We start from the raw sequence: 23,948 nt of genomic DNA on the forward strand, positions 1-23,948 counted from the left end.
TGTAAAAGTGTTGTTTACGTAAGCTTTGAATAATAAAACCTGCAAAGGTCATTTGAACAGACTCAGAGGTAGAAAACAGAGGTAGTGATTTTGTACTTTGTCAGCAGATAAATGCGGAAAGAAATGTTCCCCGGTAAAGGTTGCGAGTCACTGGAAATGGTTCCGCGACCCACAAGTTGAGAACCACTGCCTTAAAGTACTCTTGTAGCCTTACTCACAACTTTTTCCCTCTGTCTCACAAGTCTCACAACACGGGCAACATCAATGTGAAAAGAGAAGCATATCAGCATCACCATCCACTGAGGTGATCACTGTTGTTATTCGATCTTTAGGGTCGCTGAGGTTTGTGGGTAGCAGTGGAACATGAACGCAAGCTTTTACATATCCCCACAAGAAGAAAAACAAAAAAACAAAAACACACACACACGTGAGGTCTGGGGATCGACCATTCCATCACTGGGGCACATTTTCATGCCATTCAAAACATAGAAAAGTTCTCTTTCAATCTTTTCCATGATGATGTTTGGGACCTGAAGCAATGCGTCATGAAATAAATTGCTGGTATGGATTGCGTGGACATATGGAGAAGAGTGAGCGAAAACTCCCCGACTTCAGCTCTGAAAATGAGATGGCCGCAGGAGGGGAGGATGTAATTGCAGCCGATCATGCGTTTCAAATACAAGTGAGAGAGGCAAGTGAATTGTAATGGGGAAAGGTGTGTTAGGTATTGATTGAGAGGTCTTACTGTGACGTACAATAAATAATGCATTGTTTCCCAGTGATTCGCTCAGTGAATCGTCAAATTCCACTGATGCGTGTAACTACGGAATAAATGGTAGGGTAAAAATAATTGATTTGGGCACGGGAAAGGGGTGGAATGTAAAGAGAGGACTTCAGGTTAACCATGCATTATATATAATGGTCTCCTTATTGGATGGCCTTCAGAAAACTGACTACATTTGGGCTGTTTGAAAGTGTAACTGAGCTCAACAGTCCGGCACATATCAAAACATGTTCCAGAAGATGAATTCACTTTGCTTTTTTACAACTGAAAAAGAGATGCCAGTGCGCATGCGGAGGAAACTTCTAACTGATACAGTAACTCCACAGTGAACATGACACTTCTCCACAGATTAATCCTCTACAGAAGAGACAAAAAGGTTGAATTGATGCTTCAGCTCTCTGATGCTGTCAGTAAAGTGGACAGTTCCTGCCAGTCTAGATACACAGACAGAATGGAGGTCATCTTCATGGCTTTCATGGTGTATTTATGAGGGTTTTTTTTTGTTCTTTCTTGAGTATACAGATGATATGACAGACACTTCCCTAAGGCTGTGATGTCATTGCTTCAGGAAAGCTGAAGAAACTCTTAACAGTATTTTGAAATCTATGGCCTATATCCAAACAATATTGTTTAGTGACCCCAAACTCACGGTCCTGTTTGTATAAATGTTTTGGAGTTTTAGCCTGAGCTCGTCTCCAGACTTAGCCTTAAAGTGGACAAGGCCTGGCAGAGGCAAATCAGCTGTGTAGCAACCACTGACCACTAGCCCGATTATTTTAAATCTTTATTTAACGTTTTTTGAGCTTCCAAGCTATACTGTATAAGCGTTTCATGTAGTTTCAGGTTGTCCTATCAGTTTCTATACTGGGCTCAGGAGGTGGCTGTTACTGAAATGATAACAACAGTGACAGTAAATCAATAACATCAGCGTCATAATGTGAGGCAGGCCTAAATATTCAAATCCTGGCTGAAGACGACACTCGTGACTGCTCTAAGTATTTCATCTGGCAGTTTTTTTTTGCTGTTTTGTGTTTTTATGCACAACAACAACAACAACAACAACAAAATAAACAATTTACAGATTCTTAAGGTGTCCCAAACTAGTACAAGAACCTCTCGACTCAAGAAGCAATTTCTAGAACCCATTAGAATTCTTATAGCCTAGCCTTATGTTTAAATACGCTGTAAAGACAATATGAAGCCAAGGGTTAATCCATGCGTTGAAATGTCTTGGTAAGGCCGCTGCTTGAATAAAGTAAAAATGTACCTATAGCTTTCATAATTAATAATGCATGAGCGATGTGGAAGCTAATAGCACTACGCAAAGGTGCACGGTGAGTAACTGTTATTGTTGCTGCGCTGCATATGGGCTTTTATCAAGCATGCCCCTTGTTAAGTCCCTGCGCATAAACTTTTATCATCTCTTATTGACTAGGAAGGAGCCGTAAAATAAACGCCGCTTACATTTCATTCCGAGTACATAAAGCCGCAGCAGAGGAGGAGGAGGTGTGCGACCTGTAGTGAACTCCGGATCAAAGCTGCCAAGCCCCTCAGGCTGGAGACTTAGCTCGAAAGAAACAGGAGCAAATCTTGTCGGATCCAGCTATGAGTCTAATAGCTACATGCCGGTTACGGAGTCAGGGAGATGGCAGGTTCTCTCGGGCTACAACATAGATTGGTTAATGTTGGATTATTTCTTTATTTTGTGCAGAGCTTGGGATTGTGTCAAAAAAACGTGAAGTATTGTGAGATGTTGGTCATTTCCATTATAATAAACCAATGGATTATTTAAAACAACGGCGTTATTGCTCATGTAAAAGCATTTGGACACTACAGTGGGGGAAATGTATTCACCATCAGTGACTTGGCATCTAATGCACTTCTTTATATCTATATCATTTAAACATATGGTTCTCGGTAGCGCTCACTGCTTCACTCTATTGTCGGCCTGTTCAACTGGTGGCCAGTGGGCCAAATCCGGCCCACCAAGCTGTCTGATCTGGCCCACTACCAATTTCCCATAGTGAGTAAGTTATATGAGACTTATTGTGACTTATTGAGAATTCCTGGTACCTTTGCACTTCTGTTTAGCCCTCAGAGTAGAGTCAGAACTTTGATAGAATTGAATGCAAGAGCTGTGATCGGAAGCTAAAGTACGTCCTTCTGTTTATGCATATTAAGTGGCCATGTGCTGATGGTGTGCGCTTCAAAATAATAATACTATTTTAATCTGCTGCAGCTGTGGTTGTTTTTAAAAAGGACATAAATGCTGGAATATAATTAAAGCTTTTATGTTTAGGCCTAATTATACTAGTTGAAAAGCCCTGCTCTAGTCTAAGAGCATTGTACAAAGCCTTTCTATCTTGCTAGAATCCGCACAAGTCCCTTTTCTGAAATCAAATCACAACTAAAAATGTGTTTCCATGCATCATGAATGTATAAGCATGACTGCGCGATTGGTGGTGGCCACTAGAAAGTCTGTTTTGCCCAAGGACACAATGGCAGTCTGCACCAGCGGAAGATGTGATTCGAACTGCCAACCTTCTGATTACAAGACTCTACACCTCTATCTGTGCCAATGTCAGCCAAAAAGCTCTAACACTAAAACCTCATCATTGAGAGGATTAAGTTAGTTGTTCACCTTGTTTTATATTTCAATTTGAAACTTTAATTAAAATAAATTTGATTTAATTTAGATAAAATAAATGAATTAGTTTGCACACCAAACTACTTTATTCAAGGACTTTATGAACAAACACTGTTCCGACCCAGTAACTTTCTGGTCTCGTCTTCAAACTCTGTCAGTTTCTGATCAAACAATACTTTATAAATGAGAACATGTTAAATACGTTACACTCTACTGCCAATGTGTCCAGTTGTTGGGTATTTGCTGTGTCCTTGTGCCTGACAGACACACAGTGTGACGTTATTGACCACATAAAAGGCCAGGCCGCCGCTGTATGGATTTTTACAGCGAGAGATGACACCAGACTGAAGACGCTGTGAAGAGGCCCATTGGTCAATAAAAGTAGAGGGTCATGTGAGGTGGATGTAAACAGAGTACGCCATAAATCCACTCAGACGTGGGATTATTCTATCAAAGGAAAGTTCACTGTCAGCGCTTCAGGTTTGTCCGATGTGCAAACTTGGAAACATGCCGATAAAACCTGCATTATGTGTGCGGCGAAAGGCAGTATCCAAATGAGTAAACATATGTCCCGCACTTTGACAAAGAAGAGCGAGGTCTAGGAAACTGCGGACAAATGATCAATTGTGGTCAAGGTCCAATCAAGAGAGTCGTGTTTTTGAGAAATGAGTTCAATCAGTTGGTGGCTTGGTGCAGTCAATAGCAGGAGTCTTATTAATCCGGGAAAAAACATATAACAGGCAATCGCTCTTCCACTGTGATACTTAGCCAGAGAAATCAGATCATCCAAATCTTCATATTCGCTCAGCATATTCTTTAAGTAATACACAAACCAAAAGAGTTCTTCCACAATACAAAGAATTGGAATAGTGCAGCTGTTAAGCAAGTTTCCTCAACATATTAAAAGATAAAAATGCATCAAAATCAGTGAAGATCGGGTTTGTCCAAAAAAAACCTGTCTTTCCATTTCCAGTTGCGACCTATGGAAGCGAGAGCTCACAGTAAAAAGACTGGCAGTGGCAAAGGCTTGTACGTGTTCGTTGGACAGCAAAGACAACAAATCAATGGGCGCAGAACGAAATACAAGCAAAGAAAATCACCTCTGACGAACCGGACAGAGAGGAACAGACTGTCTTTCTTTGGACGAGTGATCAGAGCAGACAACAGCTTTGAGAAAGTCATCACACAAGGACGACCTAAAACAAGACGGCTGGAAAAAGTGCTTGTAAAACTGAAAAAGTGTTGTTTTCATTCTTCTAATTTAGTTGTTATCTTTGTGCCTTTGTGCTGCATGTTCCTGCACTGATGTGAAAGATCAGAAACACCCAAAATTACATATTAGAGTTTATACTATAAACCAGTCACTTCCATAATCTAAGGACGCCAAGAAATCACATCACACTAATAACATGTACAATAGGTCAGAATGAATGAGAGTGTGTTTGAGAGTAGGGGGGGGACATGGGGGACGACGGATGGAAATGAACCCAAGGCTACAATCCAGGGGGGATCGTTCATTAACATGCACTGTCCCAACCAAATAAACCAATGAATAAAATAAATAAACATATTGGGTCATTCTGTCCCAAATCACCCAAAATTCTCAGAATCTTCCCATGTGACCCTCTCAGATTTGGATGAAACTTTTTTCTTGAGTTCTTCCACATGTGTAATGAACACATGCAAAGTGCACATGCATAGTTTTTTGAAGCAATTTACAAAACAGCGAGTTGCAACAACCATGTCTGCCTGCCGGTGCGTTTTGCATTTGTGTGCACTTTTAAAGAGCTGTAACATCAGGTATGTGCTATGCCTACTAACAATATGTCTAGGAACAATAATCAAAAATGTGTGTAAACCTTTGGGTTTATAGGATGCTAAAAATGGCAATATTTGAATTTCGGATTTTTTCCCCCCAAAATGTCAGGGGCTCTACAAAAGAAGTGTATTGAGTGATCATCTTCATATTCTAGATTTCAGCTTATTAGAAACAGGATTTTGATCTGATTAAGGGTCTTTATGGTTTACAAAGATGGGTCCTACTCGGAAAAAAACAAAAATGGCCCTCTAGTCTAAGCAGGATTTGACCACACATTATCCAAAATGTCATCAAAATCTAGGGTCACCTGGGAGGCTGTGGGTGAAACCACATGGAATTACCCGCTTGTTAACCACTGACGCATCTGTTTGTTAACAACTAGCTAGCTAATCTTGCACTCGATTCAGTTGCTTATACACAAAATGAAAGCAATACATGTTGATCTTTACAGTGTGCAAGTCAGTTGAGATATATTCTTGCTATGTTAGTAACTATTCTCCTTCTCTTGTCTTCCAAACTGTCATCCCTCTAAAACATACCAACCCGATAACTCTACAGAATGAATGGGAATTGATTCAAACGCTGCAAATGTTTATAGGCAATAAGATGCAGATAACTAACTATGTGCCTTTTCTCCTCTGCTCTACCTCCGTCTCTCACTAGGGGGAGCTCTGACCCTGCTCTGCCCGTCCCACATCCTTCCTCCTCCTTCCCCTTCTCTTTCTGCTTTCTCACGGCACAGTGGCCGTCACCTTACCTAATTCTGTCTGCTTCGTTTCAGCCCGCACAAAGCTGACAAATTCCTCCCTTTTCTTTTTGCAGAAAGAGAAAAAGAGAGAGGCTAAGATTGGAATACAAACTGGCTATAGCGAGAGCTTATTTGAGAGCTTCGCGACAGAGGATGTGCGTGTGACGTGGCAGGAGTGATCAGGGACCGCGGCGGTGGATGAGAATTTGATGACAGCAGTGAGATCTCTATGCAGATTTACTATAACTGGCTTGGAAGTGTATTGACACGGCGAAGGGAAGATTGTCTAGTATGGACATGCACTCTGTCCTGATGTGTTTGAGCTTGAGGCATTTTGGAGATAGACAGGATTATTGTGGTCAAGACATTTTTTTGTGTGTGTGTATATGAAGATTAAACATAAAAACAACTTGTTTCTTGAACCTACAGGTTATTCCATCAATAGAGTTCTTCTTCCCTCATGGCACAGGCATATCCCAAGATGACAATGAGAGGATTTATCGATCCCACATTGTGAAGGAGTGGTTCAGGGAGACATGGATCGGCCACTACAGAGTCCAGATCTTAAACCCCATTGTGAATCTTTGGGTTGTGCTGGAGAAGGCTTTGCGCAGTGGTCGCACTCTCCCATCATCAATGCAAGATCTTGGTGAAAAATGAATGCCACACTGGATACTATATTGAAGTAACAGTACAAAATTATATACTTTCAGATCCACTTTCTAAGTAAAAGCTTTTCACAGACATTTGTTTCCCCAGAAAGATTTAAATGTGCTGTATTTTCATGAAGAACTGTGCCATCAAACAGAGTCTAAATAGAGGCTGGGTGAAACTTTATTCATAGTGATGTTTCTGATTAGCTTTGCCGCAGCTTAAGATTCACCGACAAAGAGATCCCTGTGAAAATAAATGCATACAAATAATTTGACTTTTAATCCAGTTCAAAAATGTTGTTCCTTTGAAAGCAAAGAAACACAAGTAAAAAGCATCCCACATTAACTTCAATAAAGAACCTATAAAGTGTAATTTCTTGTCTCTTTCCACCACTGGTTTTAAAGCTCACTTGGCTTGGTTTGAGAAGGAAGGAGCTCTGGAGAGTCTGACGTAGAAACCCTTTTATTCCTACTTTCACACATAATAAAGTGCAGACACCCGTGGACACTTGGTTCACGCAGGCATGAGTTCAGAGTGCAAATCGATCACGCCGCGATGAGGCAGCAGTAAATATAATGTCAGGTGGTGATCAATGTAAGCTATGGGAAAAGGCTTTTACCGCGCTGGCCTCCGCGGGATGCTACGTCGCAGGGCTCTTAGCGCTTAGCCTGTCCGCTAATGTCGATTACGCACAGGTCCGCGGGGGATTCACGCTAATGGAAGCAGGCCAGGACAGCATTACACGGACAGTTAACTAGGGGTTAACATAAGAGGCGCCGTGACTCACGCCGTCAGAGGTGGCATCTTTAACGAGGAAAGGCGGGTGTAAAGAATAGGATTTTGCTCAAAGAAATGAATAAATAAGGCGAGACACGGAAGGTACATGGTTGTTGATTGACATAGATATGAGGAATGAATGAATGTCTTTCATTTAATCTTTGGAAAATTGGGGGAAACTAGAAAATTGCCTGTAGATTATGCCGTTTTTATTCTGTTGACATATTCTCTTCCAAAAAAACAGCAGATTTTGGATTTTGGAATATCTTGTTTAGTTATTAGAAAGAGTTATTAGTGACAAAATCTGCAAAAATTCAAAATGATGCCTTGGTTTTTTGCAGTTCAAAATTAGATATTGTAAAATCCCTCAGAAGTACAAGTACAAGACTGGAAAATGTGGCGTCTGGTGCGACTCAAGTGGAGATAACAGTGTAATGAACTACACATTTCGAGAAGACGGACTCTAATCTTTTGTAACATGCCTCACTGGCTGAAGATCCCTCAGCAAACTGGCAATTTCCAACAAAAGGAAATGCAATATTCGGAGTTGAGACCTTCATGAGACCTCAAAACGTCATGAATTAGCTTGCTCTAATTTTTATTTTGACATTAAAACTGAGGGTAAGGGAGAACACTAGCCAAAAGTCTCTAAATTGACCACAGCATGGAAAATCAATCTTTCCCCTGCTGTGTGATTAAGGCTAATCAAATAATGGAGTGACATTGGTTACTGTGGGCAATACTCTAGATCTAAAAATCATTGGAGATGTTTTGAGTCACTGACAATTAAGCAGTGCCCCATAACCTATTGACCTTTTCATTAGTTGCCCACCCTACTAGATCAGTATAAGCACTGCCCTCTGCGAAAACATTGATAGTTGCTGACAAAGCCTCTTGAGATGAAAGGCAAAATGTTCTTTCTGCTTGAGAATCTTTTTTTATGATGGAGAACTCCTGTGTGACAAGATTGAATGCAACAAACTTCCTCTCGCATCTTTCCCTTCCACAAAAACATGTACAATAGGGGTCACCTCAGTGGTTGGACTCCGTTGATGAAAAAATAATAATAAAAAATCCTCCCCAGGCTAATACAATCAAATACAGAAACTGTAAAGACTTCAGTTCTTCTTTGCCCGCTGACACATACAACTGTAATGTAGGGTCCGCATGCATTAGGATAAAGGCGAAATGTCAAAGCCGTTAGCAGCTGAGGGCACTCTCGCTGTAAATCCCCCAAACCGTGCTGCCGTCGTAAAGTCATTACGCACTCTGCTGACCATGCACAGCGCAGCCGGAACATTTCTGACCCCGACTGTGATCCGTCCTACTTCCTGTTCGTCATCTGCCCCTTACCCCAAAGCAATACAAGACGCGCTAACGTGCCCTCACTGGAATTCAACTTTCAATAACAATGTCCAATATAGCTTTTCATCCAAATGTAATAATCTTTTGATACTGCAGCACAAAAAAACATAATTTGTTTAGCTGAAAGAAATCAACATTATTAATATTAAATCGGGAACTCGTGGTGTTCATGGCCAAACATACTGACATAAGCTTTGATGTCTGATATTGACGTAACATGCAACATTTCCAACATTTACCAATGAGTAAATATATTGATCGGCTCCGTTCCAAGCTGTCAATGCGGAGTGATAACAAAAAAAATACAGCCAAAAATAATCCAAGGTCACTATTTCATGTCATCGTCCCACTCCGCCTGAGACGACGAGGCAAACTCATTTCCTTTGAGCTTTTTGGTTTATTCCCAAAGTTACTTTCTGCACTCTGTTCCACTGGCAGCACTGGAACAGGAAGTGCTGAGACTGCAACATATGTGGGCGGGGCAGAACAACACCTCAGGTAAGTTTCGCAACGTCTGATGTGAAAACGCAGAGAAAACAAAACAGATTCATGGATCATAGAACACTTTTTGCTTCCCTCGACAGACAGTAAATAACAATGGCAAACTTTTCTGCTTGAATTTAATATTTCATCAGATTTACCCATTTGTGAACATAAACTTGGACTATGTTCATCATCGGGGATGGTACAAGCCTCAAAACCTGCTTGATGGGAGCTCTGGGAAACTCGATTTTGCCCCGGGCTGCCTATTGGTAATCACACATTTTTTCGTAATGACCAAACTTGTTCCTGGGACAATTTATTCAGTTTGCAGCTGTTTGATTGACTGAAATTACTTTACACTGTTGCACTAGAGGCTTTCATTTATTTTTGTATCTTATTATTATTCAACAAAGACACCCAATTCAGTCATCGCTTTAGTCTCCAATCAATTTTAATCCATTTTTGTTTAGCCTGCAAAGCATTAGCCTCCCTTTTGCTTATTGTGTACCTTCTAAATGCTTCTTGTTCTTGCAACTTAGTGCCAATTTCTCCCGCGAAATGCTGATCTCAAAGTTAATGCATCGCTCTTTTTTTTTCCCCTCACGCGGGCTTTACCTCTCATTGGGCCCGACAAGCCATTCATTCCAATTACAACCGCTGAGAAAATGCAAACAAGTAAGCATGCCGGACCTAAGTGAAATTGATCGGATTCCACGTGCGCTGTTCACTGCTGCCCATTGATGAGCTCCCAGACAGTGTAAGGTATAGGCGGCCCCGAATTGCAAATGTTGTTTCAGCCGTACTCTTAAGCGGAGCGCAAACGATAGGTTACCGAGGCCCGTTCGGCTGTCCTCTGAATGCGATTAGGAGATTTGTAAAGATGTGCTGGGTAATTTGCGGAGAATGTATTACAGGGGCTTTTGGCGCCTTTGATGAATTGGGGTGCGTTGCTTTGGTTGGGGGGAGAGAATATTGCTTGCGAACATGAACGGCTGGGAACAAACGGGCCTAGCGATATGAAAAACGGTGTTAGTATGTGATCAGATAAATGTATGTTTTTAAAAGGAAAAAAAGGCAAATCGATAGACTGTCAGACGGGCTTTTGAAGGGTCTCGCAATCTAGTAAAGCAGCCTTTGAACAATGCAATGTTGCCATGGATTCTTGAACCGAGGTCCCATTCTTAGACAGAAAGATGGAGAGATAGATTGATCTGTGCTTCTCAAACTTTTCCCACCAAGTACCAACTCACATACAGCAATATTTGACCTTCCAAGTATCACCGGGTCGAGATCAAGGACCAAACTGGGTCATAGCTGGGGTAAATGATTGCTCCACTAAATACATTACTATTATTTATTTATTTCACATATCACACATCTGGGGCTGAAGAATTGACTTACACACATTATTTGGGTGCCTCAGTGTTGGTATTTTATGTTTAGTAATTTGAGGTGATGTATCTGTAAGAATTCAAGAGTAGTGAAATACAAGCACTAGAGCCGGTGAAAACTTGGGGCTCCTCCTGCTGGCAGCAGCGAGTACATACTCCCAGATTTTCATGTAACACACAAGTACCTTTTCTGCTTAATATTAATTTTCAATCTTTTATTTCTAAGATTAGTAGTTGAGCTACAGTGAAAACGCTCTAGGCTCTAGTAGGGTCGACCTAAAGGGACTTTCCAACCGAGCATTTTAAGTCGGTCTAAACAGCCGCTCCGAGTGCGGCTGAAGCAGGTGGTCTCAGAGTAGCCTGAGTCACCCTGTGGGTCAGAGTGGGTGTGGTGTGAATGCGGCCGACCTCGGGCCTTACGACCCTCGCTTTGATTCATTCTTGAAGAAAGAATGAATACGCACTGCCTGAGGACGTTTGGATTACTGCTCTGACGAGGCAAAATGGATCAACTTTAAATCATCAAGGTACGTCTTTTCCTTCCTGCAGTGAAACTTTCCTCTTCATGAGCCGATTATAGAGCATTTCTCCTCGCTTCGCGTCGATAAGCCTCACTGTATTTAACCACGAGAGAGAGGAGTGACCACAGATAACATCGAGGAACTGTCGATGTTAGTGTCGATGGTAAAGAAACGTGCGATTGTAGGTTGACCAGAAATTTTGAAAATAAACCTTGAGACAGAAATACATGTATGAAGGAAATGAGAGATTATTAGAGATTCCATTTTGACAAAGGGCAAAAATTGGATGTTAGTCAAGCAGCAACAATCCTGATCAAAAGACACTCGAACAAATGTGTTAGTATTTCATTCACAAAGCAGCAGAGATTGTAGATTGGCAGACAGAGGCATCACTCCGCCCAAATCTTCTCTGGCGCAGGTGTCACATTGTTCCACTGTTGAAAGAAAGGGATCCATTAATTACAAAGTCTATTATCCCGATCAGTTTTCCGGTTCTTTGATCCAGGCAGAAAAGCAGTGGCTTGTCACGATCAAAGCATATCGTCAGGGTAGGAGGGAAAGTGGTGGATTTTCATAAAACAAAAGCAGTGGGATAGTGTAATGGCACACAGAGGCACCACTCTGCCTTGTTTTTGATTACATTTCATAAAAGTCATTTGGAGAAAAACAAACAAAGAACAGTAAAGTACGTTGGCAGCCCTGGAGGAATAAAAGGACATTTTCTGTGATGCATAAAATACATTAAAAAGTCTTTAAAAAGAAAAAGTTTAGTTCAATGGTTCTCAACTGCTGCGGCTTTGGGACCCAACTTCAGCCATGGGGACGAACCATGACCCAAATGAAATAAAGTGAAACAATAACAATCAAACATGCCACAGTTTGATGCTGTTGTAACATGAAATATGCTGCATTTCCATAAGAATGCCCTTTTTGTCTGAAGCATTTATCAATAAGGCAAAGTAACAAAACAATTTATTTCACTTCATAATGGAACATGCCCACAACCCACTTTTGGGTCCAGACCCACCAGTTGAGACCCATCAGTTTAGTCAAATGGGAAATGCAAGAAAGAAACAACACATGATAGATAGAGCTATCGCAGACAGAGCTATCCACGTGCTCTTTTCTGTCTCCGACTATGACTATTAATAAAGTGGCACAAACCGATTGGTCTAGATCCTTCAAAAGAAAAGTGTTAGCCTAAAAAGAATCAAGTAACCAGAGGCAGAGGAAAAAAAAGGAAAAAGTCTTAAACTTTCCTCAGCAACAAGGCATTAAAGATAGTAGAAACAGCGACAGAGGCGCGGCCCCCGCTCCGCCTGTGCCCCTTACCTGGCGCAGGTTTCTGGTGACGCGGACATCGTGCCAAGCGTTGTCATTGAATTTGCCATTGACCGGTTCCACCAGCGCCTCGAAGGCCCCGGAGCCCAGGTTGATGACCAGCCACACCGCCCCGCTCTTGAGAGACAGGTTGACGTAGTCGGCCGATTTCCCCGTGTGGAGCATCAGCCCGTTCCTCTGCAGGGTCCGGAAGGCGAGCGTGATCTCGTCTGTGCTGCTCTGGATGGGCGTCATGGACAGGTCGTAGCAGAAGAACTCATTACCCTTGAAGGTGGCCACGGATTCCTCCTTACCTAAAACGCAGAGAGAAGAAGGAAGGAGGGCCAGTTTAATAATATGTATCTCAATTTATACTTTTTTCTTTCCAACACACACCAAAACAGCAATGTCGGTTTAAAAGGACTGGGGTGTAACAGTTCTAAAAGACAATAGAATCCATGACACTCAGTCACTATGCAAAGATTTAAAATATGTAAAAGGGTGGACCCTGAGTAAGGCCACGAAAGGTTGAAAACACATTGTTAATATTTTAAATCTTGTTAACCATGTTCCAATGAAAGAGGACGCACATGCATTTTAAATTGTTATTGCTTTCACAGCTCATTCCTTACTTTCCAAATGCATTTCTAGTAGCCAAGTTTTTCACGGTGACGAGTTTGTCGAAGCCCTAACGCCTAACTTGCCCCGGCTGTTGTATACGGCAGAGAGAGAGTCCAGATAAGCAAGAGGATCGGCGTGTCAGTCCATACACATGTCACTCCTCTACCTATCGCCTTTCTCTCAGTGTCAGAGCGGGCCTTTGTGCCGCCGCCGACACATGTCACACTTCACAGGAAAGAGGCAGCAGAGGCGAGTGTCACCCGCTGCTGCCTGCACACGGGAGTCCAGCTGCGACCGCGACACCTCACCTCGGACAAATCAGTGCCACAGTGACAGGCAGCCAGACCGTTCCCGTCAAACTGCGCGGGAAGGGGGTGGGGGTCTTTTTCGTGTGTCGAGCTTTTCACGGACACAAGTGACCCGGAGAGCTTCACGAGGGGCAGGTGTTCATTCACTGTGCACTTCACAAAATAGATCAAAAATCATGAAGAAAGAGCACTATGTGGAAATATTGGACCAACATCTCAAGAAATCAGCCAGAACGCTGTGCTTGTGCGCAGATGGGTCTTCCAAATGGACAATGACCTAAAGCATGTGGCCAATACTGGTTACAAAGTGGCTTAAGGATGACAAGGTTTATGTTTCAAAGGGTCATCACAAAGTCCTGATCTCAATCCAGTCGAAAATGTATGGGCAGAGCTGAAAAGGCACGTGCACGCAAGATGACCGACACATGTGGCTCAGTTACACCAGTTCTGTTTGAAGGAATGGACCAAAACTCCTGCCAACTATTGTGAGAAGCTTGTGGAAGGAAATTCAAAACATTTGACACAAGTTACACAGTTTAAAGGCAGTGCTACCAAATATTAAGGAAATGTATGTAAACTTTTGGTTTTGTAAAATGTATGTAGAAATCATATCTCTCATTCTTCTGGCTTTTAGCAAATAGATATAATTTAGAAAATTCGAATTCACCTAAAAAAGTTAAAGTTAATTCTGGTTTCGTGTCAGACAGTGAGAAAAAAATGCAGATGTGTCTTTTTATGAAGTGCATGTAAACATATGCTAATCGCTAAAACCAGAATAGGGTAAACCATAAAGGCCTCTCTCTGTTGTAAATGCTTGCTACAAAAATCCCTGCCATTGTCCAAATGAAGTCGTAATTATTGCCACTGCAGGGCTTCCACTCCTTTTAAAATGAGGTTTAAATGGAGATTAGAAAATGAAGGGCGAAATATAAAAAGTGGACCCATACTATCAGATCAGTATCAGTGTGTATGAAAGTGACCGACATCGTCTCCCGGTGAGTGTGTGAACGATGCAAAATGACAGTCCACTTCCCACGTTTGTTTGGCCACACCAGAACTCCTGGCGGTCCCCTGGGAGCCCGGATTGGAGACCCCGCTAACGCAGTAACGAGATTTAGCCCTGGAAACCGGCGGGAGAAGAGGCCAGCTGTCAGGACGCTCAGCCGCTGGTCAAATCGAGTTTGTTCTGAAGTTCCATTACAGCGGAATCACTCCAGACCCCGAGCGTGTCCCGGGAGAGGGGCGGGGGAGGCCGGGCTGGTCAGGGGAGTGATCGGCTGCAGGGTAGATTGGAAGCTAAATCCGGGAGGTAAGCAGGTTTGCCATAAGAGCAATCTGAGATTAGAGGAGAAGAGGTTATGTGTTATTGGATCAGGTAGATTCCTTCCTGGTAAAAAGTGGGTTTTTGAGGCTGACAATATCATTTTGCTCACAGATTTCAGTTTTATTGTCGTCGATAGCAAAAAAATGGTGGAATCCTGGTCATAGCTTTAAAGTCGCTTATCTCATATACTGTTTTCTGCACTGCTCCTTTCTAAACCATATGTGTTGAATTCTTACCATTTATTTTCCTCTTTTCTGACCTGACCCGCTGACAGGACTAAGCTCCATTAGATGAAGAAAAGAAACCAAAACATGGAGGAGTTCGGAGATTTGCACTTGAATATACAGGAACGAAAAGGTATTGTACACTATATACACTGCCTGCCCCTCAAAATAAAAGGTGTCCACCTGAATCTACCAACTGTTCTGATCTTGTGTTGCTGCAGTCGGTTCGTTCTAGGTTCAGCAACACTCAGCGCCCAAAGAGTGAGATTAGCTGACGACCTGAACATCCTACTTGAAAAACCGTCCGTTCCCTGTATGACCGCATGGTTCGCATTGCCGGCAGTAAGTCAGACCTGTTCCCGGTGCGTGCTGGCCTCTGCCAGGGCTCACAATTTCCAAGGCCTCAGGGGAACAGAGAAACATCGCAATGAAAATTGGTTAGCTACAAGTTTGTTAAACACAAGTTTCACCAGCTAAACCTTCCGGACATGCTGCATGTCATTTTGAAGCACAGTTAGTTTTAACCTCCACAATTGCATTTTTTGATCACCGTGGAAAATGCCTCGGCTAGCAACAGCATGCTAATGCTAACAGCAACTAATCAACACTGGGACAGAAACTATGATTGAATCACCTAAAGTAATAAAATAAAATTGGCACAGCTGGAGTATTTTTAAAGGATTATAGACCAAAAAGCCTAAGAAAAACCCATATTGGTGGACCTCTAATCATATTGTGTACACGGATTTGGGAGTCCAACCTGGGACCGAGACAAGTGTATACCATATAACTATGTCATTATTATACTGTTTTGGTCCCGAGATGCATGGAAGTTGAACTGGCTATGTTTCTCAGCTACAGAATCACTTTGGGAGGATTTGGTCAAACTGGAGCACACTGTTACATTCAGTACGTCCGTACTTCCCAGTGCTCAGACTTTTATTGTGAGTTCAATAGCCTAGTTGAGAGCAACCGTCTATGCGCTTAAGTCGTACTTGTATCCGAAAGACAAGGGCCAAGAGAACAAAAGCGAGTACTAAGCGATACGCCCGCGTGGAGCATTAGAGGAGTTGAAAGCCGCTGTAACAGCTACATTATATATACGAACGGGGACCGACATAAAAGAAAACATTTTAGAATGCAAAGAGAGAGCAAGGGGACAAATGGCATCCGCAGAGAGACAGCTACTTAAAAGAGCGATCGAGCCAGAATTGAAACTTCGAAGCAATCGCAACTGAAGTGTGAACTGTCGCCGGGATAAAAAGCCATCAAAAGAGGGAGAGATGGAAGGGGAAATGACAATGGGGAACTTAAAAGAAAAAAAACAGGAAGTCCCTTGAGCTGCAGCCTTGTGGCGTCGCTGCCGGGCTGATGCCAGGATGAACAAAGGAATCGCAAATGGACTAGAGCGACTTTCGTCAATTATGAATTAAAGGGGACCATATCAAGCCAAAACTGAACGGAAATGGCTTTCACATCACTGACTGTTGAAAACCATTTCAGGGACGATTTTATGAAGCTTTTTAGAATAAAGTGTGGCAATCATGAAGAATGTACAAGTTATTTCCCCATTTTTTTTGTCTCCTACATAATCCCATGTGTTCATTCATAGTTTCATGTGTTCAATGACGATCACACAACGTACTAAACACTGTTGAAAATAAAGAAATGCCAACACGTAAAAAGTGTTTCCAAACTTTTGACGGGTACTATAGTTGCCATAGTAACACCTTGCACCATCTCTGTGTCTGGTGAAGTTTAGGTACGAGACAGGAACGGTTCAGCTTCGGAATACTGTTTGGGGTTGTCAAAACATATTCATGAATGGTTGTAAGTGCTTAATAAATGATGAATAAGTACACGTGCTGCACAAATGTAAAGCTACTGTATATGTGTCTTATACCGCATTATCTAAAAAGCTATTGCAACATGAGCACATTATTTCACAATGCAGCGGGGAACATTTTATTCCACGGTGTAAAATGGACTTTTAGAGGTTGCTCCCTCATCAAAAACATACCTGGAGTTGTGTTTTGGGGCATTTGTGCAGCCTTGAGTAATCCTGCAGACAGAGCGCTGGCTGAACCGGGAAGAAATGCCAAGGGAAATGTTTCAATGAGCCGTTTTAGATCAATATAGAATCATTTCGAGAATTGTCTGAAAGCATTTCCAATTCTCTTCAAGAAGCAAAATGAGAAATACTTAAAAAATGCTTGTATTTTAGTTAACTGTTTAAGCATGTCCCCATCCCCAACCTTTCTTCATCTCATTGAAACCTCATTACAAAAAAAAAAAACGTGAATACCAGTCATGTGCTTACACCCTTTACCATAACTACAACAGAGCCACAGCCGACCGCTTAAACCCGCACAAAGTTCCCCTGGAGACAGATGAAGACCACTCCAGCCCATACTTTGATGCACTAAAACCCACAAAGTGTCCCCTCCTTCTCCCTCCGCTCGGCCACTTCGCTGCAGCAAATATGCGCTTGTCACTGTGCGTCGCGTTCCTCCGCTTTCATCCCCTGTCCCCGCCTCGCCCCGCTGCTCCCTCGGTAGCACTCCTGTGATTACATACACACTTTGTGGAGTATAGGCTGTTTTTTTTCTCTTTCTTTCCCTCTCTCAGATCAAATCTCTCCCCACAGAGCCATGCCGCTGCCGCCGCTGCCGAGAAAAAGAAGAGACACCACCGCTGTCAAACTCTCCATTAACCCTCAACTAGGACCTGTTTGGTAATGTGCACAAGGGTTGTAAATGCACAGCGTTTATTAAATGGGTAAAAGTACGGCTGGTAGGGACAGGCGATACCAGTGATGTCGTCTTTGGTACAACAGCTTGGAATGACGTGACGATCCCAAGGCTTTTACCATTGAAATGTGTTCAATAAAACGCAGGGAAAACCTAGATCTCTGCAATTCAAAAGCACTGACGGATCAGATACATGGGATTTGAAAGTGAAAATGTTAATTAAATTCGTATCAATACAAATGGATCTTATTGAGCTGTCCATCATTAATAACAAGCGGTAGTGGCAAGAAAGTACAAGTGCCAAGGGGAAAGTCACTGAGATGTAGCCTACTGTTCTGATCTGGGGTTACTGTGCAGGTTAGATCTAGGTTTAGTGACACTATGTGCCCAAAGAACGAGATCAGCTGACGACCTGAACACCCTGAATGACCAGGTATTTGGGCATATTCCAAGATGACGACGCCACATAGTGAAAGCTAGTCAGGGAGTCAGGGATTGGCCACCGCAGAGTCCAGATCTTCACTCCATTGAGAATCTTTGAGATGTGCTGGAGAAGGCTTTGCACAGTAGTCGCACTCTCCCATCATCAGTACAAGAGCTTGGTGAAAACTGAATGCAACACTGGATCCTTTTGATATTGCAGACGCTTACTGAAACAATGCCACAGCGAACACATTTCTGGTAGGCAGTGTATAATACTGTGGCCTGTTCTGGATTGATGGGAGTAACTACAATAGTACAGTAGATCCCGGGCTAATGCCGATATAGCTCCTCCAATATGGAAGAGTACATAAATCACGTTTTCAGATGCTCAGAACTGAGGAGACTGATCAAAAATGTTGAAGAAGATAACTAATTTGTAAAAACCTTTGCTACGATTGCCACTGACAGAGCAAGACCAAGCGAAAAAAGTCCAAATAAAGAAAGAAAGTAATGGCGAGTCTTATAACTGCCCTATGTTGGCCCTTGTATTCTGTTTAAATGACAGAAATACTGCCACTGACGTTCACCACATAAATGGCACATTGCAGGACCTTTCAGGATACATTTTGCTCCATCTAAAACTTGCCTCTACGCCGGCGATGCCATTTTAATTATGGGTTATCAAAGTCAAGCATTTGGAAGAGGACTTGTTATATTAAGAGTTAGTGGTAGTCGAAGCGAGGCGGCAACATTTCCACGGAAACAAGCTATTGATGTCCTAGGAGTCACCCGCTCACAGTTAAGATGGACGTTATTCGCCACGATTCAGGCAATCAGTGAACGCCCCCTGCTTCAGATACCTTGATACATGGCACTCAAGGGGGTAAAAATGAAAAAAAAAAAGATTTACAACTATACAGATCCTTTGTCACCTCGTTTTGTTTTGCATTTGGGACCGGACAAAGGGGTCTGTCATCTGAAAATAATGCCCAGTGGAATGGCTCGATTATGAATCAAAAATTACGAAAGATGTAATGAGCCGGCGCCGGTGTTTATGATCTGCCCACATGCTTCCGAATGGCTTTTCATCAGACGCTCACTCGAGGCTGCCTTCTTCTCCTACGCAAGCCGCTTCAAACCTGTTACCGAGAACAAAGAAATAATAGTCAACTCTTCGCAAAACGGCCGATGAATAGACACAGAGATAATTGTGTTGTGTTAAGCGTGTGCCCGCGCATCTACGGACCAATACGGCATGCTTCTCGGCACGGGGATTGAACTGGCGTTCCAGAAGGAAGAGGAGAAAGAAATCGAGTGTTTCGAATGAACGACTATATATCAAAGGTCAGCCTTTTGTGGGCTCTTTGAAAGGGAATGTCATCGGTAACCGGGCGACTTGGGTCGTGGAAAATGTTGGTTTTTCGTTTGGTCGAAAATGTCTGAACGAGAGAAGAATTTTTGTTATTAGTGAAATCAAAGGGCACGGTGGCAAAAAAAAAGAAAAAAAGTCTACAATTATTTTCTATCAGATGGTTAGTTAAATCCTAGTGACAACCTTTTTCTGTTTGGTCAGGTTGTGTAACAGTCGCTCACAAGTTTGGAGATCCCTGAACTAGACATAAAACAAGCTTTACATAACGCTAAAGATGAAGCTATCTATTATGAATGTCCGTCACACAAGTTAAAAACTGCACTCATAGGCAGCACCAAGGGGGAACGAGAATGTAAGAGATTTATTGTAACAAGAAAAGTTTTGCTGCAGGCACAGAACTTACAAATTGAATATACTTGTTTGGGTGAAACAAGCATTCAAATTAAATGTACTGGATAAAGACTTCAGTTTGCAGTGTGTGAAGTGACAAGTTGGTCAATCAACAGATTTTAAATTTGACTCACTCAGAACTTTAACAGCCATATAACATCAATAAGTTCAACAGCTGCTACCAACTAAAAACTGCCCAAATCATGTTATGTTCAGTGAGACATCAGCAGTACAGGAGTACGTTGCTGCTCGAGTCCAGACCAAAACCAAGGAACAAGACAACATTAGTCCAGTGCTTAGGTCTCTGCACTGGCTTACTGTTGGTTTATGAAAAGAAAGTCTTTTCATGATCTCGCTCCAAAGTTCACCTCTGACACGTCCCAAAGCCAGGACCCTCAACAGTCTCTGACAATGTTCCCCACAATCCCAGATCCATGGAAGCTTATTCAAGTACTTGTCAAGAGTTCTTCCATGTTCGATTACACCCTCATGTATTTGGCCACAATTTGGGATAGACTTTGCATGTGCCAATCGATGTTATAAGGAACATCTCTTCGCTTCAGAAATTCATGTTAATTCCAATCCACTGCACTTCCTTGGAGACTTTGTGAGAAACCTAACCATCAAATTAGTCTTTGCACATTTTCACTTCTGTTTTAAAATAACCCCAAGAGCTGTCATCAACACATTATATAAGTGTGGTGTGGCAGCACATTCGTAAATGACTCATGCTAATTATTTCTCACATTCTTTAAGCAACGTTGAAGGTGTTCAGATATTAAAATATTGTTTAAACATGCCTACGTGAATCACTCCGGGTATGCCTTTTAACAAGGAAACAGCACTTGGAAGAATGTACTACAGTCGTACAGTTATATCTGAAATCTCCATGGTGATTGAGCGAAGGCTTTTCTTTTCTTTCATCACAAAAATGGCCTTTAAGATGTCCTTGCAAAAGCCACAAACCACACCATTGATGAGGGTGAGGTCAGAATTTTAGCCAAGGTGGAAAAATTGTTTGAAAGAGGAATGCAGGTGGCAATTTTTGTGAATTAAGAAACCATTCGTTCTAAGGCCGGGAGGTTTAAGATATAACTTTTCTTCTTTCTACAGTAGCCTTCTCCTAAGTTTAGATTACAACATCAGATGGGCAAAATCAATACCCACAAAAGGCCACTGAATAGGTTGAGAGTGACTCTTAAAATAGATGTAGTACCAAAAACAAGGTAATCCCCCAGGAAAACAACCCAGTGCAGACAAAACCTTTTTCTATGATATTTGGAAAGACAATGTTTTCAATTGATGTTGATTTTAGCTACCTGAGAGAAGGACACATGTAGAAGTATGTTCTGATGACACAGAGGAGAGTGAATCAGTTTTAAAAGCCTAAAATCAATAGCTAATAGCAGGACAACCTTGGAATGAAGGGTATTTGAGTGCTGAAATCCTCTGGTGAAGAGTCTAGACTTTAGACGCACCAAGGTGAGCATTTCAAGTTTTCAACAAAAACTGAACTGCAAGATCACTCAAACCTGTGCAACTCGTGGTATGTGCTTCATGAGGAAAGGACACTATTTTTTCGGTGCAGTTTTGTTCACAATGCTTAATGTGATCCCGTGCTTTGCTAGCATCAGCACTTTCCACAAAGTCAGAGCCCGTTCCCATTTGTTTTGCCAATAAGCCGAGGACACTAAAAAGGCGGTTTGTCGCACACCATCATATTTTATCTGCCAATACTGCCTGCCCACAAAACATCGATCCTTGGTCACTTACTGTCACTTTCTGGGCACTCGTAGCTGCTGAAAACTTTGGAAGTAAAAGATTTCTTAGCAGCTTGCCCCATCTGACCTCTGGCATAAATATAGTCCGGGTATTCACTTACTATTTTACTTTTTTATGCCGCTTTTGTGATGAGTGGCATAAGGAGAGAGGGTAAACTTGAGTAGCGAGGGACAGGATGGAATTCCAGCCCATGCGGAATCGATGCTGATAGGGAATCTGCCAGATACTCAACGATGCAACTGAGCATGTGCAAGAAATGATGTAACAACGAAAACAAAAAGGAAAGTGAAACATTTTGTGGAATAGTCTTCATAGCAAAAGTTTCAAAAGTAGGTCCCCCAGAGTTTCTGAAATAAAAGGCCCCAACTAGGTGACGGAATTCAATCAAAAATGAGATATTTTCCATTTAAAACTGGCCTGGAATGATAAAAACATGGCTGCCAATCTGATTCGCTGGCTTCCACAACACTGAGAGGGAATTGTTAGCGAATCAGTTCAGCCTTCACCAAAATTTTAAAATCGGTCACATTATGCAGTCAAACCCTTAGACTCTTTAGAACTCTTGGCTCTTTGGTGGAATGTGCTTTGACAGCGCCATATGTTTTGACTTCTGAGGTTCTTATAGTCATCCCTACTTACCAGTATCCCGTACAAACAAGGCTACTTAGTTCTCATCTTGTGAACACATTCTATTGCCAGACTCTGGATGGATGAATGAATGATCAATCATTGCTCTGACTGTTCAAATGTCTCCAGGCCTGTATTGCTGGCAATAAACTCGACCTAAGACATCCAGACGGTGGTGACTTAGCCAAGGACACAATGAACACCCTGGTCGCAACTGGAATCGAACCAGTGACGGGAACGAATCCTTCTATAACCACTGAGGCGTCCACCACCACTATTGTTTTGGATGCAGCAAAGTATTCAATCTTTCAAAGCAAAATAAAAGGAATAAATAAAATTGATTTAAAGGTTCCATGGAGCATATTGTTTAGCAGCATCTGATCTCTTGGCAGACAGGAACGCTCTTTTATAACCGATTCACTCTGTAAATGTGACTTCCTGTCACTTGAGCCTAAACAACTGAAATCTGACAGCCGGTTTGATTTGTAATATTCATAACAAGTGCTCAGCAAACATTGTGAACTGCAATAATATGCCACTAGAACACAGAGACCATAAACAAATCAAATGTTTAGCGACGAAAAAGGGCCATTTTCGGTTCGTCTGTGTGCGACATTGTGTTAATAAAAGTGCATTGTCGCGTGCGTTATTAAATTGGATGGAAGTCGTACACAGACGGGGCAGGTTTAATAAGTTGAGCCGCATGAACAGCTCCATCCGAACTGCCGCCGAGTGTTCGGCAACACGTAACGAAGCTTAGCGTACGCCGACGTGCCCGATTGGATTACATATTGGCAGTAATTAGACGCTGTTAGAATGAATGAGAAATGAAGGAACTGAGTCTGACGTTTAACAGAAGCACGAAGAAGTGTTACCTGAATGTAAGTATTTCAACTTCAACCTTTGAATTGAAGACATTGAGCAGAGGAGGCTTTGGAATTTATATCAAATACGAATTCCAGATGACTACAAGACAAAGTTTTTAGAGCTTCTTGATCCAATTTGGTAGTTACAGGAATGAACAAGGAAAGCAAAAAGGACTTCATCAACCGCATTGCAGTGACCAAATTATTTGTACACAATCGTACATTCGTAGATGTTCTTGCAGTGGTGTCGCCTTTTAAAAATCACTTGTACGAAAGAATGAGGCGTTCTATTCCGTGCACTCCTTTCTCCGCTTCTCTTTCTTCTAATACCCGGTCATTACTGTATGTATCGATCGCCCCGGTGAGTACAATCTTGTAATGAAGATTCTCTGTCCGTCAGTTAATTTGCCGGGAGAGCAGGGTCTTTGTTGCCCTGACCATTCCCTGACTACTCCCGTAATAGGTACTAGGTGCTGTTGCAGGCATCGTTCCCAGCGTGCTCTCTAAGTTCAGCTCTTTTGTCCTCAGAGTCAGGTAATTTATATCGTATCGGCTCTGCACGCCGCACCATTCGATTCCAAAACAGTTATTAAAAGATAGTTGTGAGTGCTCGCAAGTAGGCAGGAATAACTCATCGGAGATCTGAGGGCAGAACCGCTTCTGCTAGTAATGAAAAAAAGGATCGAAGCTCTCCGTACTCCTTTGAACACACTTATTGCTACAATGCCAACTTGCTCCGACTCAATAAGCCT

The 23,948-nt window shown here is 42.2% G+C and overlaps 1 protein-coding gene across 8 annotated transcripts in view; it reads right to left on the reverse strand.

Moving 5' to 3' along the window:
* The window catches only part of nrxn2b (neurexin 2b), a 1,057,142-nt gene that overhangs the window by 640,842 nt on the left and 392,352 nt on the right, over positions 1–23,948 (reverse strand). For all 8 annotated transcript variants that reach the window (XM_079579566.1, XM_079579564.1, XM_079579563.1 and 5 more), the window contains one exon: positions 12,522–12,823. In XM_079579566.1, the coding sequence (XP_079435692.1) occupies positions 12,522–12,823 (302 nt within the window). The remainder of the gene's footprint in view (positions 1–12,521; positions 12,824–23,948) is intronic.

This window comes from Gobius niger (assembly GCF_951799975.1).
Source record: "Gobius niger genome assembly, chromosome: 21".
In the NCBI taxonomy this organism is placed as follows: domain Eukaryota; kingdom Metazoa; phylum Chordata; class Actinopteri; order Gobiiformes; family Gobiidae; genus Gobius; species Gobius niger.